The sequence below is a fragment of the Pieris napi genome, chromosome 14, assembly GCF_905475465.1.
Source record: "Pieris napi chromosome 14, ilPieNapi1.2, whole genome shotgun sequence".
Lineage (NCBI taxonomy): Eukaryota > Metazoa > Arthropoda > Insecta > Lepidoptera > Pieridae > Pieris > Pieris napi.
The window spans coordinates 7,300,173-7,320,412 of NC_062247.1; the positions used below are offsets into that span (position 1 = coordinate 7,300,173).

The window sequence follows — 20,240 nt, forward strand, 5'->3', positions numbered from 1 at the left end:
TGTGGGGTGTGCTCATAATGCAGGTAGGCGCTATGGATATTATAATTTAATATTTAAATGTATTAGAAACTAGATTTTCCGCCCCTAAAGGGGTCATAAAAGTGTCATTATTAAGATAGAACGTAATTTGCAAGCCGTCAATAGGTATGTTCTATAAGAATATGTAATCCATTAGGGATCCATTGTACTGAACTTCGAATATGCTATTGCAATTTGTGAATTACGAACTTTGACCTATATTTTCAAATTCAATCAGACGAAACTTTGCCCATACTATCGAGGCCGAGGCTCGAGCCCGAGTTTTCATGCATTATACTAATTTACTGATATTAAATTTAACTAGATAGGTCCACTTTCGTTCCTGAATACCAGTTAGCTATTCATGCATTAATAACCGTCTCTGCGGCTTGGTTGGTGTAATAGTCCGGAGTGCCTGGGATCGATTTTTAGCGAAACAACGGGATCACAGCTGATCGCCTACTAGCCCGTAAAGCAATTGATCCATACTCTTTGAAACATTATTCCTTCAGTGTTGCCTTTATCTGTAGGCACCTGATGTAAGATAATATTATCTCGAACCTAAATATTTCTAGAGGCGGAGTATAATGGATTGCGTGAAAATTCAGTGAGCGCCTCGATGGGGAGAATTTACAGATAATACAATATTATATTACGTTATCTGTTTGATCTATTATACGTATGGGTATACGCGATTAAAGATTTCAAAGTTCCACTTTTTGTAATCTAGCGATCGGAATTAGCTAACTGAACTATCCCCTTGTGCATAGTAGAACTAAAATAAAAAAGGCCCTTTTCAATAACCTAAGGTAGGTTATTTAAAAATGCCTGTTTTTGAGGCCTAGTAAGAACAATTTTGTACACCTTTAAATGAGCTACATTGAGGCATTCGGTAATAGGGTATTAGACGATGAATAAGATGAAGATTTCCTATTGTGGTATACTAATTTTGTTGATTATATGTGTAACTTTAGAATAAATAGACTATTACTTATAATAAATACCATAAACATTAAAACTTGTTACTTAATTACGATCACTGAAAATGAAAACATGTAGTACACAGTCGAGATGAAATATGAGCAGACGTGAAATTCCTAAGTAGTCCTAAGACTACTTAGGGAATTTCACGTTTAGGCTAACCTAAATGTATTTTATAATACTTACCCGCCCTTGTGTTAAGACCACTACATTATATATCTACAAGGAACGTCTGCGTATCACGCCGTGTCAACTTTTTCACGCGGTAGGTATTTTTTCCACTAAGAATGTTCATTTATTTCATTTTATATACTGAGGTATTATTTGTTTAGTCAAGTTAAATACGTGCACATCGTAAACTTGTTAGCGTAATTATCGACGAACATTACAATTGAGGCTGGCTCGTATCTATATAATTAATTCCCCAGAACATGGTGGGCGCCCGATAGAACGCATCGACGCTTCGCACCCTCAGCACATCCCTTACCCGTAAACATGCCCTATAATATTAATACCTGAAAATAGATAAATGCTGTTGAGGTTGCTCAAGTCGACTCGTGATTCACGTCCCTCGGATTGTGCGTTCCCATCCCGTCTATCTTGTTCACAAGTGGGGTTTTCTATATATAAAAAGTGCGCAATTAATATTCGATCATACGGCGATGCGGCATCAGAGATAGAAAACTGATCGACTACTTGCCTATAAACAAAAATGATAAAGCAATAGATACAGAATTGAGGCTAAAAACCAAGAGTTGAGGCGCCTTAGTAGTTTTTAACACGGGATTACAAATAGGGCAGTTTATTTAAATTGTTAGTCATGAATCACAATTGCCTAATATAATATAAGGTCCTCGACTAACTAACTAATAAAACCTAACTAAACTTCTGATATGTACGCGAATTAGTTCCAATATTTACATTCTAGTTTTTACAGTAACGTGATAAGCGAGGGAAAACGTCGAGTTATAACGTAATAAGTTCGCGTTGATCCGGCAAATATGACATGTGTAGTACTTACTTAGACCAAAGACAATTATTTTGAACCGTAATGAAAATAAAGTAGATATGCGAGTTGTAAAATAGCATTACTACCGCGGAGATTCCTTGGGTTAAATTTAAGACTCGCAATAAAACGGGTAGAGGAAAACGAGAAAGGGTGTGAGATAGGGATTCCTTTTGTACCAAAAATAAGGGATAACGTGTAATGGGCAAATAGAAGTGATTTTCGGAATTTGCCGGGCAAGCTTGTTATCAGCAGAGCCCGTCGTCTGATTAGGAGTTAGTTTAATTTATGATCTACTAATCTCCTTTTAGAAACTATCTCCGTCGCATTCACTGATTCGTGTTTCAAGCTACTAACTATTTTTATACTTTAATTAAAAGAACTTATTAAAAGGTTTCTATACTTTAAAAGGTTTGTTTAATGTATGTGTTTTTCATAAAGTCGTACTACATAAGTTTATGTAATATTACGAAAGAAACAATAAATTTATGTTTAGTAGTAAACAGCAATGTTTTTTTCGTAATTTCAAATAGAAAGTTGTAAAGAGCCAACTGTAAGATAAAAGGAAAAATACGTTATTTGAAACTTAAATAAGATTAATTTGCTAAAAAGGAAAGGAAAAGAACAGCCCAAATAATTAACGACTAGAATTAAGTTATATATTTACATTTAAAAGGTACAAAATTGTGGTTTTACTTAACTAAATATTTTACATTCTAAATACGTTTTTACAAATTTCCATATATAACAATATATATTACAATCTCTCACCTTTGGAATAAATCTTATCTAGAAACTCAATACATACAGAATCTCTATATTCAATTGAAGTTCACGTTAACAATGCTTGTATTATGTAGACTATTTGATATGTCAGCTGGAACCTTATCACCGGTAGTCAGGAAACTGTCAAGAGTAGAGTCTATAGGTACGTGTATTTCTATTATTGGGACAGGGTTCCAACTACAATTCAACTTCACTTGGTAACTACATAAATACTTAATGCTAAAAATAATGGTAACCAGTGGTAACTTTTATAAATAAACGAATTTTTTTATGTTATGTTGGCACATAGCGTTAGACTGAACCTTTGGGTATATGACACAAAACATTTTGTATAAGTTTTAATGTACTATTTTAAGTTGCTTTGATATACACGATATGTAGAAGGAATATTTTTATATAAATAATTTCTATATTCTCTTTAAACTGTGTTTATTTCACAGACGATACTAAATGTGATTAAAATTCAAGAGACCGTTTGATAACGACCATAAATTATTCCACCCAATAATCTTGCACAATGGGTTGCTATAGATTATTTATCATTTCAAAATCAGATAGCTTTACAAAGCCGAAATTGATATGGTTAATTCGCATCACAACTCTTTTACTGTATGACACATATATGTATTCTAATTTTTGAATTTCGAAACTCGAAAATATTGATAAAGTCTGTACATAACATGAATAGTTTTTTTTCTAATCATAGATAAATAAACTTTTAATTTGTGTAGAATATTTTCATAGTTTGTAACTTAACAAATAAAATACAGGCACTGAGTTTTATTATATCCACATTTTGTTTAAATATGTACAAAATTTGTGGTATTAACAGCTCATTTCAACACAATTCGTGTAATCAGCGAGCTTTTTTACTCTTATCTCCCCCGCTAGCGATCTTTAAAAGCCTCACAGCCGGTGCTTCGAAGGCGAGGGAAATGGCAAACGAGGCTAAAAACGCCAGAACTGCATACCCGGCGTATATTGTTATCTGTAACAAGATAAAGATTTATGTTACTCTGTGTATCCTGCCAACATCCAACTAAAAACAATTGAAGTACCTATACATTTAAGCGGGAAATTTTAAAACACAATTGCGGCGCCAAGGCATTTATTTTGTGGCAAGTATTAAACAACTGTACATTGAAATATATAATTTAAGTACTTTTGTGGCAAAAACGTGATCCATTCAACCTAATTTTTAGATACAGGGAATACACATACCGCTAAATAAACGCAATTTTTTTTGATTGGACAATTCACAGCAATTGACCTAGTCACATGCTAAGCTGGTGAAGCTTGTGTTATGGGTACTAGGCAACGGATATACATTATAGATAGATATACATATAAATACATATTTAAACACCCAAGACCTAAGCACAACACCAAATGCTCATCACATCGATGTTTGTCTCAGCCGGGGATCGAACCCAGGTCCCATGGATTCGCAGTCAGGGGTACTAACCACTAGACCAATGAGCCGTCGAAATAATTTGAAATAATAAAAGGAAAATAAGTCTGTCAAATATTATATGTATGTGTGAAGATGTTAAGTTTGCGCGTTACGGGTAAGAACATAAATATATATACTCGTAGCAGGGTTTTGTAAGCGTTTAATACTTTGTGAAGTACAGGCTACGGAAAGTACGAAAAATTGAATTTAGTATTGATTAGATAGATTTTACGGCAATATTCACTCGAATGTGTATCGCAGGTGGCGGCACTCAGCAGCAGCGGCAGATAGAATTGGTTCGCATCAACATAATCTCAATTTTCAATTCTCTGTTCCGAAGCTGAAATTATTTGATAACGAATCGAATTTGATTTCAAGCGACATTTATTCAGAATTGCTTTCCGGAAATTAATCTGATGTATATTTCAGTTATATGCAAAGGTTTCGTATTTACATATTCCGGATATAAATTGTTTATTTGAGAGATTGTATTTATTAAGGGACTTCTTACTTATCACTCTGAACTTTACTAATAGTCGACACTCGTGCGTGTGCATTGTCGGCCTTTGTAATAATTTTAAAACAGGCGGTTTTAGAAATCAAGAAACGAAAAGTTCTCGTAATGTACCAGATACGTACATAAATACAGTACACGTAAATACACGTAAATATACTTTTAAAATACACATATATATATATAATATAATCTTTAGATCTTTACGAAAAAAGTCTATAGAGACCTAGTACAAGGCTAACATGAATCTTTCGTAGTTTCATTTGTGTTTAAAATTAAATAAGAAGCGCCTCTTAAGAGCCGCTTTATCCGAGAAAATATTTTTGTGTAATCCAGATTAGCAATTAATTTATGTCTGTTTATGAACAATTCTTGACGGCCGCGGCTTCCGTAAAACTTCGGAAGAAACTGAGAAACGAGCTTAATTGTAATTTTTCAAGTTTTAAATTGCTCTTGAGACCGTTAAATTTCTTTTTCGCCTGCTCTCGGTTCCTTGATATTGTTTCTAATTGTGTTAGTTAATACAGCCGCGCCCTTGCCTTATTATGCGACTTGGACTTGGAAATTACTATCACAGTATTAGCCTCGACTTCTTACATTTCAATAAAAAGCTTTCAAAAAGCGATACTTCACTCATTGAAAGAAATTCACCACAGATTTTAACCGGAACTTTAAAAAAAGGTTTTACGGTTCTACGCTTAAATTATTAGTCATAAATTAATCAGTATAAAATTATCACATAGTTTGATTTGTACTGAATAATAGAATAATACTGAATAGAGACATCGAGTATGGCTGTAAGTGCTCTAATCTTTTTTCAACAAAGAGCTTCGCAATAGCGTAGGAAAATAAAAAGTTATTTTCGTGAAGGTTACCACGGACGTCAAACATGACTACTGATATGAGAAACATTATTTTCGTGCACTGTAAAATACTTCTTAACACAAAGTTATAGACACCAATACTAAGTACGAGAATTCAAAGTAATAATGAAACAATTGCTATACTATACTTCATAGGATAGTAATTTCTTTGGTTTCTTAAATAAAAGAAAACCATATCAAATCTTATAATATGATGTCATACATATTAAAATCAATACATTGTATGCATTGCGCTGGCGTATATGTAATGGATTTTTATAATCATTGGTATAGTCTCAATGCGAAGCAGGCCTATATGAGATAGTTATATCTCGGTACTACCATTTGTTTAATAAAACCTCTAAATAACGAATGTAAACGCTAATTATATTATTACTCGACGATTCGAGTGTTTTTCAACAATCTTTGGTTAGCAAGGATCTACGTAAGAAGGTTTTATTTAAAAATAATTATATACTATTCTTTATTTCATAGTCTGTGGAGTATAGGGCGTACAAATAAAAAAAACAAAACATACATAGATAAAACAATCAATTGTTTCAGGTAGAAAGAGTCAGATGTAAAAGTTGGATTAATTAATAAAACGGGCACAGAATTGTGATTGTCGCTAGTCATTCAATTTTTTTCACTAAATACGTATAAATTCTAGACGACCCGATCAGAAACGTACGCTTATAATGGCAATAAGATAACTTCGTGGAGTGTGAAAATAGGTTTGTGTGAGATAGGAATTTCTGAGCTTAACACTCGGGTGTTCTACATTAATGTGACTTTAAGATAACATTTTCTTACGCCAACGTTGGATTATTTATGCCACTCGTGAGCACTTCAATTTAAATATTTTAGTGCTTTCAGTTATTATTCATACTTTTTGTATTAAATCGTAAATAATTTTATGAGTTTCGGTTTGCTTTTCTATTGCGAAAAATGGAAATTAGATCTCAATTTATAAAAAAAAAATACGATTTTTATCATCGATTAAAGATTAAACAATTTTATTAAATGAGGCAAAATCTGATTTTTGCGTTTGAGTTATTTGGTCTTAAGATTGACAATAACATTTATATTATTTAAACAGGGTATGAGGATACACCCAGAGGTTGGCTTTTGTTTGTTTCGTGGGAAACGCCAAGATCCTGGGCCTCTTTGAAGTCAGGGGTTATATTACAAAGCCCTGAAAGTGCTATTGATGTTAAGAGAATAGAATATTCAATTATTGTACCTTTGCGTCCCTATTATATCAGTATTACGGAAACTATGAAATGTAAATTTACTACGGATCCGCTTTCTGGCTTTGAAAGCTTTAGTTAGTTATTAAACATGATTAAAACAACGATAGCTTGCTAGTAATAATAACTTTTGTATACATTCTTAAGTAAACGTGACAAAACATTAACTATTTGAGCCAATAATGCAGGCGTACTAACAGTATTATTAAAGCGTCGGCCAGCCTTAATCCTAGGTTTAGATTTATTAATGGTCTGGCTTATAAGATCTAGATTATTTTTTTTATAAACCAAGGCACACCAGCCCCGGTAATCTGTAAATTGAAAGCGATACTGATCCCGACATTTTTGTAAGCAACACTGATGTAGTTCTCTAAATAAGCATAGCGCTGCTGATGAAATTGCGTGATTCTAAAACTCAACATTGAAGTACATATTTTAATTAGGGGAAAATAGGAAACATTTTGCCGTGCAACCACTTAGGCATATGTGACTTTTGGGTTTTAAAGTTCCATATTGTTGTATTATTAATTAATCATAATATTGTATTGCTGGATATAGATCCAATACGACATATGTGTGCCAAAGGTGTTAAAACTTACCACTATAGAATTCTGTAGATGAAGAGGTCCATCGAGCAAGAAAGAGGTGTACATCATGATGGTTGGATGTACCAGATACGCGCAGTACGTGAGTCGGCTTAATGGTAACCATCCGTTGTAGGACAGCAGAGAGTTCGCGAGACCACCATATCCACAGCAACAAGCTATGGCCACCCAGGCGAGTGCCACTCCCCATCCTATAATAGATTTGTGTTTACTATAATTTTTAAATGCCTTAATAGATTAACAGTAACGTAATTTTAGTCGTAATTGAAAATCAATATGAGATTGTGTGCTGGCGTGTCCGCCCAATGGAACTCTTTCAAACCTCAAAGTGCCTCATGCTATGTTAAAATCGAAATATTATTTCAACCCAAAAAGCGCTGAAACGTGAACACATTCATTTTATAGACGTTCACGATTAAAGCAATCGCAGCGCTTTAAAATCTTAGTCTTAGCAATTATAATAAAGTAAATATTTGCCTCTTCACAATATTGCATTTTACATGTTTACATTCTGCAGGTATTGACTTTTGTGAGAGGCTGGTGCCTATAGTAAGACTATAGAAGTGCTATGGTGACCAACCTTCCATCACAGATGCAAAATATTCAAAGAGATTCTATATAAGACTGAACTTAAGTAATAAACAATGTGAATATGTGTGGGTGTGTGAATTAAACGTGTGTAAAATAATTTAATTTAAAGTCTAAATTAAATGGCTATGGACAAAAAATCTTCTGTTGCACCGTAATCAAGGCTTTTTAAAAATTTAGACAGCTATTTTTTTTTATTTGATTAAAGAAATAATTCAGTTTTTTGTATAAAAATAGGTTACCTGTATGTCCAATGCTAATATAGAATGCTGTAGGCCAAACTTCAAAATATCCGTCCACCATGCCGAAAATGAGGCTTCCAATGATTGCGATAGAAGCAGGCCATCCAATAGCCACCAACCAGTAAGGTATTTTCACTTGACACTTTGTTCTATGTAAATACCAGCCCACCATCATACCTAGAAAATTATATTGATTTATTAATACAACGTATTTACATCGCAATTCAGCGAGAAAATTCCACTGGAATACCTTGTGCCAGGAAAGTTCGAAAGCCTTTATTGTTATTTATTTTACATTGTAGTTTTAGCTTTTATAATTTAATAGTAAATGTTTGATTTTTGTATTATTAATTCTAGTTGAGAAAAGTGTAATAAACATGGATATGAAGACTCTCCAGATAGATAGATATTCGAGTATTCGAGATTCAAGGACAGGAAAACGTTTTGTGTAAAAATAACAATGACTAGTAGCAATAGGCTATTTGACAGTATGACAAATAAAGTATTAGTGAGAGTAATCTGTATGAAACATGGCTTAAGCGTTATGAAGTAAAATCACTTGTGAAAAATAATTCGATATTCAAAAATATTGATTTTTACACGTCAGTCATGTGACACAAAACATTCATAGATTTGTCAAATCGACGAAGACTATTGAGTTTAATTTCGTTGGAGACACTGTAATATAAGAATGCTATTTTTTTTTAACTATACGTGTTTGCTTCATGGTATGTCATAGGGATTGATGCGTAGCCATCTTGCCCAGAGTTAAAATGCGTCCTTAAAATTATGAATGTTAAATTTATAAAGCCAACAAATAACAGAATTAAACATTACCAAATGGTTATGTTCCTATGTAAAAGAACCTACATAAATATGTAGGTTCTTTAGTCCTACTGAATAATCTGAAAGTTTTTTTAAAATCTTTTCAAATAGAACAATAGTGACTGTCTAAACATACTGAAATCGCTATAAGACTACCTCCCAGTAGACTTTATTAACGTTTAGTACAGAAATTTCATTATATTTTTATAGTGCCGTAATAGGCTTAACTCCGATAGAAAATGCATAAAATATCATAAAATTTGTTTTACGAGCAATGAGTCCGCGCTCAGCTTATTGCTTCGTATGAAATTCAGCTTTATCTTTGTTCGTTATGTTTTCTGGGCTTTAAAGTAATATTTTAAAAGTAATCATGTTGAATTAAAAAACATTTGTTGCATATAATTAAACAATACAACTATTTCTTGCGCTTTCCTCTAATTATTTATAATGAAAAATATGTTTAAATACTGTGGGATTTTCTTGAGAAGTATCTTAATTTGGTTAAAATAGTATTATAATTGTAATATTATCCTTAATCTACGGGACTATAATAATTTTACGCTTAGCGGATTACGCCGCTTAAAATTATTAAAATTTTACTTTTTTGTAAATTAAAGATTCTATGTATATTCAAGATCGACTCCGGATATGGCATAGCAGGATCTTGGTTTCGATTCCCGACATAAGACTATTAAACTCAGCATGGTATACTCTAATAACCTTTATATATAGCCTTCAAGTATCAACGGGATCAAAGGGATACTCTTCTTTAATAAAATCCCAGAGGCTCTTTTATCTCTGCCTTTTAATAAATGTATTAAAGAAAAGCTGTGTAAAAAGGCTTACTATAAAATTAACGATTATCTAGTTGATAAAAGGGCCTGGGACTAGTGCTAGACAGGCTACTTCTAATTAATTTGCGATATTTGTTTTAAAATAAGTGTTGTTTGATTTTTTATTTTAAAAGAGTACCGAGAGTTTTTTACGCCAGCTTTTTCTCTCGGCCTACACCATCTGTCTTCTTTGCCGATGAGTAGGGTAGCCTACCTATTCAAATTTAATGACATGTAATAAGAGTGATACCTGCGTCTTATATTCCATAATAAACATATTTTATTTATTTATTTTAACGAAACAGACGCAGAAATATGTTTTTGTATTATTTATTATTGTTTAATATATTATATATAAACTAAAAGTACAGAAAACACCAAAAAACCATTAAGGTTTTGAATTAATTGCATTCATATTCCTTTTCATATACAGATGAAGCAATTTTCTAAGGAAAACACGTTTAGTATATTCTTATTAAGAGGTCATTTTAGCACTCACCGATCAAGTACGGTCCAATTCTTGACCACGGCTTGTCGTAAAGTGGATCGAACATTTCGAAGGGTTCCTGAATCCGAGCTTTGTACTGGTGCCATACTGATATGTATATGGTAGTTATCCAAGAGCTTGCCAGAACCAAAACGAGTGAAATTGTTGCGAATTTCAAGTGCCTGTTGAATAAAAATAACATTTTAATCTCACGCTTTGAAAGTTTGTTTTTATTTCACCCATTATTACATTATTATGCCCGACATGTCTAGACATAAAAACTAAAATTCGAATCTAGATTCGATCACGCAGAATAACTTATGTTATACGAAAACATTATATATTAAGGTGATCTAAGATATACGTGACTTATACTTTTAATAAAAATTATTAAAGTTATCAAATGTGAAGTTATAATTTTAATAATGCAATTGAAGATAAAAAAATATCCATTGATTGAAATATTGCAGTGCGTGCCGCCGTTTCTTTGGTAAGTATTTTTGTTACTATTCGTCCAATATTATGAACCTGGCATTGAATTCGGTATTATAATGCCCCAAGCGTATATTACACCGTCCGTATAATTATGAAACATATTTTAATGACTATTCCACAATCTGTGATAATGATACATTAAAATTTATGAAGGTAGGCTCCCTTGAGGGCTTAATGTTTACTTTGATATTAGTACACTCCCCTATCTCCTAATGGCACAAGGCATAGATATTTTACTGTCAGTATTAAAATTGTAAACGTAACATTTTCTTATATGGAATACATGAATAGCACGTACAACCATTTTAATTTTGTTTGTTATCGAATGGTGGAACTAACAAATATTTGCATAGGATAGTGGCGCTATAACCGTTTTAGGTCTGGGGCTCAGTTTTCTGTTAGGGATTCATGTTTAGTGGTTTTTTTCTAATAGGCTAATAGATGATCAGCCTTCTGTACCTGACACACGCTTTCAACTTTTTGGGTCTAAGACATATTAATTTCCTTACGATGTTTTCCTTCATCGTACAAGCGAGTGTTGCTTGCAATGCGCGAACAAAAAGTCCAATGGTGCACAGCTGCAGATCAAACCTACGACCTTAGGGATGAGAATCGCACGCTGAAGCCACTAGGCTATAGGTCGGTTATCGAAAGCTGGCGCGTTCACAGTACTCACACTAATGCAATTTCACTATACAGTATGTTTAAATATATTACTTTTTTGCCAAGCTATATATTTTAGTATACTCTGGTTTTAGTAAGGTTGGGTGGGTTGTAAATAAATAAAAATGTGTCAAATATATATAAATATTATGTGCATACGAGGGTGGATCCAAAAGTTCTAAGCCCGACCAAGAACGTAAAAGCGTAGTTTGTGTAAATAATTTTTCATTTTTCGACATAAGCTCCATCTAGCTCAACACACTTCACTTTTACTTCACTAACTATTCTTTCAATACTCCTCTTAGAAACCCCAGTCGCATCTGATGTCAAATTAAATATAATGTTTTTTCATTAAACTGTTTTTATTAAGATGCTAAAAATAATTAAAAACATTGTGCACCATTTTACGAGATTGCCCTTATAATGTTTGAAAAAAGATCAACATGTACAGTAAAGATCAACATAAACAGTAGCAAAAGAAAAACAATAACTGTCTCTTTTATACTCATAAGCTTGACCGAGCGCGAGAGAGACGGACAGTCTTTTCATGATGTATTTGTGATTGTATTTCAGTTTGACATCACGTCTCGCGCTTATTCACAGACACTACACAAGCACAAAGTGTAAATATGTTGAAGCCGCCAGCTTTAGATAACATACCTATAACTCCGCTGTTTTATATAAGATACTTGATACTAATTTGTGACAAAATAGGTTTTTCTTTGATCCCAAGGCGATATCAGCGCTACGTATATTGAGAGAACTATTTCGAAATTACCTACCAAAATGTGGATCGGTATGCTATCGATATTGGAACAAAGTACGGGCAAAATTATCAAGCTATCTAGAAGAAAATACAAATAATTACAATCAAACAGTAATGCAAATAAGGTACAGTTAATTATAATGTAAGTGATATTAAACGAATATATTATGTAACCCCTTTAGAATGCCTAAGCAAACTCATTACTAAAATTGTAGAGGTAGCAAAGTGTGATAGAACACGTAATTTCAAATTTAGTAATCCTGGCTAATTTTGCTCAAAAACAACTTGAGCTCATGATTCACTCACGCTTTTCAAGAGCCTTTTTGGTTTTATAACACTTTATTACTGAAAATATGACCTACTCAACACTACACTGTCTCAATTTTTTGTACCAATAAAATTTATATTTTTTTGAAATTCTAACATGACAATGCAATCAATAATCCGAAAAAAAAATGACTAAAAAATAAATAATAGTTTAAAAAAACTAAAAAACACGCTTTTAAAGCACATCAAAATGAAAAGTGAAAAATAATTCCTAATTTAGGCTGAAAATGGTAATGAACAAAAAATACTGGTATTATTGTGAAAAAGCGTGGGGCGCTCTGTGCCATATTTTTCGTCTATCGAGCTATATCTATTTGAAAAGTAGAAGAGACAAATTTAAATTGAATTGAATTATGATTAATTAATTAAATACTTTTCTTATTCTTTATAGGTTTTAAGATTGAGATTTGTTACGCTGATTAATTTTATATTTCTTATTTGATTTTCTATTAAATGAATACTTACTTAACCGAAATTAACAGCAGTATAATACCAACGACGTAAAATTGCGTATCGTTAGCCATATACCAAGACCACACCATGCACATGTCCTTCTGTGGGAACAGGTTGTTAATATACAGCACATTCCTCCACCAATATTTCTCACATGTGATGTGATCAAAGATGGCCGGCTCGAACACCGTATGGTTATGCGTGTATCGTAAAGCCAGCTCGTTTATTCCTATAACGAAGGCGTATGCTGGCGTCAGTCTCACCAATCTATATGAAAGTAGGACGAGGAAAGATCGTGTCATTCGGGAGATCTTTATACTCGGTTTGGGCTTATCCAAGACATCTTCGTAAAATGATTGTTCGCTTATGGATACTGATAAGGCGGAGTTGGTGTAGCCATTGATATTTTTGTTCAAGTCTTTATCTCTTTTCTCGGTTTTACGTTTGGTTTTCTTATCTTCGGTGCGTAGGAATAGTACGGTTACTAACAGGCCACTGAAAAAAGGAAATACAAATATATAAACGCAGAGCGAACGGGAATACGTCAATAATCTATCCGATACTCTTTTGAATCGCTAAGTTTTGCCTGTTTTTCTAACACCAGGCTCCTAATGACATATTGAAGAAAATAGATAACGTTGATAATGCTTAAATATAATCTATCATTTAGTCGTACTCAGAGTCTTTCAATTAGTGTTAGACGAAAATACTTGTAGCTGTAAAGATTAAATTCACTAAAGAGCTGTCGTTCAATCACTTGTCGAAGCCGAATTGAACAATACTAATATGTACTTTAATGGATGACTCTGAGAACGTTAATATAAGTAGTTTTAATCGCAATTTAGTATTTTTTTACTCTTCGTGTGAACTGGAAGAGATTTATCAGAAATGCCGTGCGTTGAACTAAGAATTGTATTTATTTACATTTTAGTATAAATTTGCGTAACCGTTTTTTATAGCTTTGGTTTACTCTATCGTTATAATTTCGTATTACTAATTTAACACAGACAATTAGGCGGTAGAGTTTTAAAATGTAGCCGTAGGTTGTTGTGTCAACTTTCTTAGAACGACGTCGTTACGTAGCACTTGCTACCTTAAGTGGGCAATATGAAATTTTAACCTAATCTTAATTTACTTTATAATGTTATCACATATACTAAATGTAGCTTTTACGAAAATGATTTATTAAGCTTTATTAAGGCGAGACTAGCATTTCGAAGTATTATTTAAAGTGGATTATTATTTTGCTAAGCATGCTGAAAGTTTATTTATTCAATAATTTAAACAATTCTCATTTGTCACAAATTTGTAGTATTTAAAAAAAATATTTATGACTTACCTAATGAAAAAGAAGGTATCAACACAGTACGAAGCATTACCAACTGATTGGTATAAAAAGTTCCTCTCTGTGACGACTCTCATTTGTTTATTGTCTGCTATGTAAAATATTGTTAAGTACGTATGTACCATTATCACCCATAACACTGACAAGAACCTGAAAATATAAAGGAATATTATATATCTGTTATTATATATCTTATAAGTATATCGGTAAGAGTCATATTACAAGTTAACTTTACCTAAAACCATAGATCGATTCTTTATATTCAAATAAGTAAATATAAATCGAAGATTAAAATCACTATGATGACCTAGCCCTATGATTATGACTCCAACGCCCCCTAAATCTAGCCTACTGACACACTAGTGAGACGTTACGAAGACCAAGTTATGGGTTTTCATTCTACGATATTTCACACAGTACTCTCTCGAGCTGTCACACATATTGTAAGGACTTTACTCAGAGTTAATTTACTACCACAATATCTTACCAAGCCATTAAGTTAAGATTAAATAGGTTCGTAGGTTCAATAACCTCTTTATTGCATAGGTTCGTTTCTTTAAATCTGTCGTTATTCCGTCATTTTGTAGCTCAGTGCAATATGCCATAGATAATATAAATAAGGTAATTTTATTTATGAATCTTTGTTTACAGATCTAGATTACGACACGGACACAAAGGCTGATCAAGTATGTACTAATGATCAATAAAATAGTAAAACATAAACTGAATGAAGAAAATAAAGAACATAAAAAATACGAACAGTACTACAGGAAGTTAAAAAAACGTAACATTTTTTAACAAACACAAATTTATGAAAAGTTAAATGTTGATAGAAAATTTTTCTTTCGCCAAATTCTTAGATATTCCCGTCCCTCGGTGACCCAATTTTTTTCCTGTATAATAATTACCTCATTCCATGTAGGCAGGTTAGAGCCCCGTCGTTGGGGCGCCGGGTGCTAAGAATAGCTCTCCCGTTTGATAGTATGGAGAACGACAGCAGAATTTCCGACCACACACCTAATAAACATATATAGAGCTATATCGCAACCAAACAATATTTTTATATTACTAACTTTAGAATCGTTATTAATATTTGCTAATAGACAACAAGCCTGAATCAATAAGATAAGTATAAAGTAGTGTAAGCATATAAGTTCAAAAGATTTCCACTACACATTAATTCATAGCAATAATTTTCTACCCAAATATTAAGAGATTTTTGTGATGTTGAGATGTTTCTAGTTCCTTCTTGAACAATGTAATCGATGATTTAGCTTAGATAAAAAGACTTTCGTTGTGAAATTAAAGGAAACCTTTTTTTAGATACTGCGGCATGTCTACGCCCACGCAATCTTCTAAATAATATATCTGTTCGTTACAAAAAGTTTGTCGTCTAAGAAATATTTATTCCTCACGGTACCACTAACGGTCGGCCGATAGACACTAGTAGGACTATATCAGTCACAATTTGCAAAAAACTATACAATAATTAAAATTTGTTAAATCATACCTTGTAACTGGCATTTAAATGTACTAACTGCTTCGCGAGATTCCACGTTTATTCAGTCGTAGCATGACGCGCCTTTAGCCTTCCTTGATCGGATTTACCACACACAATTTACAATTCAAACCAGTAGGTACTGATATTAGTGCGTTCGATCAACAAATAAATAGTATGAACAAGTAAAAAACGAATTATATTTCAATTTGTGGGTATCTATTTCCGAATGGTTAAAGTTGTAACAAAAAAGTCTGAGTATATTTCTAATAACTTGTGAGTTATTGTATAGTCATAAAATCTTACCACATCTCTCTCGTCGAAGGTCCTTGTCTTTAATTTCTTCTCCAATACTGTCATTGCAGCTAGGAGAATTAGGCTGCGAAAAGAAACAGTAATTAGAAACATAAACAGGCATCGATTTCTATAATGCACAGCGATGAACCTCGCAAACGTTCGTCAAGTAATTAAATACGTAGTATTACGTTTTCGAGTTTATTTTGTTAACAATAAGGGCTAATTTCCAAGCTATTGGAATAGCGTTTTAGGGCTTATACTACACGACTGTGGAAGAGGATTCAAAACCCCGAAACCTTCTCATAAAAAATAATTAGTAACCTCATTACTAGTACGTCTCTTACTAGCAAATTGTGTTTACGGTGTGATGAAAAGAGCCAAGAATAGTAAGTGATTTAATGAAGGATGGTTAAGTTAACTCTTTTACTATATGTATAGTGCAAAGTGGAATTTAAATGCCAGTGAACAATGAATGTTATACACTAAAGAAGAAGAAATATTACATAAACCAAACCCCATATTTGAACTGAATCCCAAGCGTCCGATTAGGTAATGAAGAAAGCATATGTATTACGAAATAAATTGTTAAATACGTTAAAGGGCTTCGAAATCAAGAGAATTATCCTAATTAATAAGTCCCACGTCATTACCGGACTTTATGAATACACTCAAAGCTCTGCCCGACCTTTTAGTTCATGAATAATATCAAAGACTTACATGTTACCAGATTTAAATTTTGGGACTTGAAAAATGTATCGTTGAAACAGTAAAAACTTGTTTATTTGTAAATAAAATCTGTGGCATTACAACCTCTTTAGGTCTGGAATATTTCTGAATCTGTTTCACGATCATTTTTAAATCTAATAGGCAAGTAGGTGATCAGCCTCCTGTGCCTGACACACACCGTCGACTTTTTGGGTCTAAAACATGTCGGTATCCTCACGATGTTCTCCTTCACCGTTGTAGCGAATGTTAAATGCGCACATAGAAAGAAAGTCCATTGGTGCACAGCCGGGGATCGAACCTATTTTAAATAACTTTTTTTTATCGGAACATGTAACAGTCAAAGGTGATATTTAAAAATTATTTTATCACTAACAAAGGCACATGAAGTTTATTATTTAAGATAAAGGTACAATTTAAAACATTGTGCCAACCTTGGCCAATTAGGATTAACAATACTTTTCTGAATATGACACATAGTTAACAAGACATATTTTTGATTTCAATAAGTATTGCGTTATTGTTAGGACAAAAGCTCTTGCAAAACGCTTATATTTAATAAACAACTGGATTTCGTTTAGCAAATGCGCAGGGATGAATCAGGGCACGTAGCAATTTGGAACATTTATGTTTAGTTATTGGCTCCTTAAATATAGCTGTTTCGTGTAGTGCCTTGACAATAAATAAAAGACATCCAATATCAATGAAACAGAAGCATTTGTTCTATAAGACAATAGCGGACAGACTTTAATAATAATTCTTGGAGATGGAAATGGCTGACACTGTCAGCACGACAGTTTGTGGCACTCAGCCCATTAGCAAATCAATAACTTAGCTTACATGTTGAGAGATACGGATAGACCCTACCAAATGCATGACATTCCAGGTCTTCGAATGTATGTTCTAGTATTTTTATTACCTCTCGAATCGATTTGAAATTATAGTTTTTAATAGATATATTTAGATCACTTATATGATATATAAATATTATAATTAATATTAATATTAATTTTAAATTAAACAATGTATTTTAGTAACGTGATAAAAATTTTGAGAGAATTGACTATAGGTATAGGTATGTTATCTAAAGCTGGCGGCTTCAACACATTTACACTTTGTGCTTGTATAGTGTCTGTGAATAAGCGCCAGGCGTGATGTCAAACTGAAATACAATCACAAATACATCATGAAAAGACTGACCGTCTCTCTCGCGCTCGGTCAAGCTTATGAGTATAAAAGATACAGTTATTGTTTTGCTTTTGCTACTGTTTATGTTCTTTACTGTACATGTTGATCTTTTACTTTTTCAAACATTACCAAGGCAATCTCGTGAAATGTTTTTAATTATTTTAAGCATCTTAAAAACAGTTTAATGAAAAAATGTTATATTTCATTTGACATCAGATGCGACTGGGGTTTCTAAGAGGAGTATTGAAAGAATAGTTAGTGAAGGAAAAGTGAAGTGTGTTGAGCGAGATGGAGCTTATGTCGAAAAATGAAAAATTATTTACACTAACTACTCTTTTACGTTCTTGGTCGGGCTTATTACTTTTGGATCCACCCTCGTATGCACATAATATTTATATGTATTTGACACATTTTTATTTATTTACAACCCACCCAACCTTACTAAAACCAGAGTAGACTAAAATACATACAGTATATAGCTTGGCAAAAAAGTCATTTTTTTAGTAAGTTATGTTTAGTTTGTACCATAATAAAACTAATATTATTATATTTTATATGATATATATGATAATACCAACTGGTAGCTTATGATTGTTGTTGGCGAGTTCAAGGTCATGTTTCTGTTCAGATCTATACCGCCGCTCCAGCTGAGCTTCGTAGAGAGATGCCGCCAACATCCATAACGAAACTATAATGATGACTGCCCTGTAAAAAATAGGTAACATTAAATCTATACTAATACTAGCTGATCCGGCAAACGTCGTTTCGCCATGTATATCATTTATAATAAAAAAATAGGGGTTGATCGTAGAGGGGTGAAAGTTAGGGGTTGTATGTATTTTTTAATGCTGTATCATAAAAAAATAGAAATTAAAAATTTTGTCTAAAAAATAAAAATAAAAATTTAGGGGTGGACTACCCTTAACATCTGGCGGGCTGATTTGTGAATCTAAACCATTCCCAGATCCCCTTGAAGACACACAAAAAATTTCATCAAAATTGGTCCAGTCGTTTAGGAGGAGTTCAGTCACATACACACGCACACAAGAAATATATATATATTAAGATTATAAAGAGGTACAGTTTGTGAGGTTATAGGGGTAGTCTTTGTGTCTGCCGAACCGATTTTGAATGAATTTTACCTAATGGTAAAATTCTATTGAAAGCCACGTTAGTTGTGAGTTAGAAGTTAGTCAGAAAAAACGGTCCAAGGAAAACATTTCTTACGAACGCTGCCTTTATAACCATAAGAGATATAGGATTAAGTTCTGGAAATAAGTTGTAGAGCTTCATAATGCCTACAAAAATTGCGCGACAGCATGTCTAACTATCTAATATATAAAATTCTCGTGTCGCGGTGTTTGTAGTTAAACTCCTCCGAAACGGCTAAATATAGATGTTGTCCGATTCTCATACATACCCAATGTATGAGAATCGGACAACATCTATTTTTCATCCCCCTAAATGTTAAGGGTAGTCCACCCCTAATTTTTTTTTTTAATTTTTAGATTTTTTTTTTATGATACAGCATTAAAAAATACATACAACCCCTAATTTTGACCCCTCTACGATCAACCCCTATTTTTTTATTATAAATAATATACATGGCAAAACGACGTTTGCCAGGGCAGCTAGTTACATTATATAAAACAAGTGCTCTTGTTCACGAATATCTAGAATGATTCATGAGAAGGTAGGTATATTACTTTTCAAGGTTGCCGGGTCACGGTTGCCCGTGCGAAAGCGGGTCGCTCGTTAATAATAAGGCGATGCATAAAGGCACATGGTACAAAGCAGATTACGCTTTGTAGCATGTATTTTTGTAGTGCGTCTATTGACATAAAAGTCAATGGCTAAGCGAAGTCAAACACAGAACCTTAGGGTTGAGGGTCGTACGCTGCTGGTTGACACTGTTCAAATTTTTTAAAGTCATTAATACAGTTTAAAAATGATACCATATTTTTTTTAAATAACACAATACGGATGGAGATATTCCTACCGTTTTTCATTTGATTATTTAATTATACTTAATGA

The 20,240-nt window shown here is 32.9% G+C and overlaps 1 protein-coding gene across 1 annotated transcript in view; it reads right to left on the reverse strand.

Annotated features, from left to right (window-relative positions):
- Nucleotides 1–2,650: 2,650 nt before the first annotated feature.
- LOC125056140 (nose resistant to fluoxetine protein 6-like) overlaps nt 2,651–20,240 on the reverse strand; it is a 63,516-nt gene continuing 45,926 nt past the window's right edge. The window contains exons 5-13 of the mRNA XM_047659104.1: nt 18,785–18,911; nt 16,305–16,377; nt 15,409–15,517; nt 14,495–14,650; nt 13,168–13,650; nt 10,464–10,633; nt 8,307–8,483; nt 7,471–7,667; nt 2,651–3,779 (exon numbers count right to left, since the gene is read on the reverse strand). Coding sequence (XP_047515060.1) covers nt 3,648–3,779; nt 7,471–7,667; nt 8,307–8,483; nt 10,464–10,633; nt 13,168–13,650; nt 14,495–14,650; nt 15,409–15,517; nt 16,305–16,377; nt 18,785–18,911 — 1,624 coding nt within the window. The 3' untranslated portion in view covers nt 2,651–3,647. The remainder of the gene's footprint in view (nt 3,780–7,470; nt 7,668–8,306; nt 8,484–10,463; nt 10,634–13,167; nt 13,651–14,494; nt 14,651–15,408; nt 15,518–16,304; nt 16,378–18,784; nt 18,912–20,240) is intronic.